General features: G+C 38.3%; 1 protein-coding gene across 1 annotated transcript; it reads left to right on the top strand.

Moving 5' to 3' along the window:
- Window positions 1-41: 41 nt before the first annotated feature.
- On the top strand, window positions 42-825 carry HELRODRAFT_184520 (hypothetical protein; the record flags this gene model as incomplete). Its single annotated transcript, XM_009031569.1, has 1 exon — window positions 42-825. A coding segment is annotated over one exon (784 nt), but the record flags the coding sequence as incomplete, so codon positions are not given.
- Window positions 826-1,068: the final 243 nt, after the last annotated feature.

Here is a 1,068-nt window from a genome sequence, read left to right as displayed (position 1 = left end):
AGTGAAAATGATGATAAGTGTAATGACGAAAGCATTGTTAGATCACATGAGGTTAACAAAGCTGGTACACATACAGTTCACAACAATAATAGTAATAACAATAAAAGTAATGTTGGACGATATGAAGTAGCTCACAACAGTAGCAACGACCACAGCAACGCCAGTGGTAAATTGATATCTAACAACAGTGGTAGTGAAAGTACTTCCCACAATGGCAACGACAGCAATAGCAGCGACGACAATATTGGCAGTAAAGGTACTCACAACAATAATGGTGATAATACGAAGATCAATGTTAGATTGGAAGTAGCTTACAATAACTACGATATTAATAATGGTAAAATAGATGGCAGCAGTATGTTAGATAAGGTTGGGAATGAACTAGTTAATGAAAATAATAATTGTAAAATAGATGGCAGTGGTATTGTAGATATAGTTGATGATCATGAGGTTGATGAGGAGAAAGATGATAAAATCAGTAGAATTAATAATTGTAATTTGGATGCCAGCAGTGTTGATGGTGATGAGGATGAGAAGATGGAACGTAATGTTGGTAATGTTGATCAGGCAGATGATGCTGGTAACGTTGATCAGTCGGATGAAGCAGATAAGGTAGATGGTGTTGGAGATGCGGTTCGGTTAGGGGAAGCAAGGGTTGGTAGCGATGGTGGTCGATTGGTCGATGATGAAGAGGCGGATGTTCATGATAATGATGGTAGTCAGGAAGATGCGACGGTGAAGAATAATAAATGTAATGTTAGAGATAAAGATAATGAAGAGAGTGTGGAAGGTGGCTGTACGCTGGAAAAGGAAAAATTCCTTTAAGAACAACGTAAATGTCAGACGCTCAAAAAATGTTGGGAGTGAGCGAAGATGAAAAAAAAGAATTTTTTTATCGAAGATGACATTTTATACCACCAAGAAACTGTATTGGGTTATAAAGTGAAACAGTTGTGTTTGCCAGCAACCAGGCTTCAGATAGTGATGGAAATGGGACATGATAAACCGTTTGCTGGACACATGGCTGCTAAGTCTACAAGACAAAGGGTGGCCCTTAGCTTTTGGTTT

Source organism: Helobdella robusta (assembly GCF_000326865.2).
Source record: "Helobdella robusta unplaced genomic scaffold HELROscaffold_758, whole genome shotgun sequence".
Taxonomy (NCBI): Eukaryota; Metazoa; Annelida; class Clitellata; order Rhynchobdellida; family Glossiphoniidae; genus Helobdella; species Helobdella robusta.
Note: the sequence above shows the minus strand (reverse complement) of the source record. Positions and strands in the feature narration are given on the sequence as shown.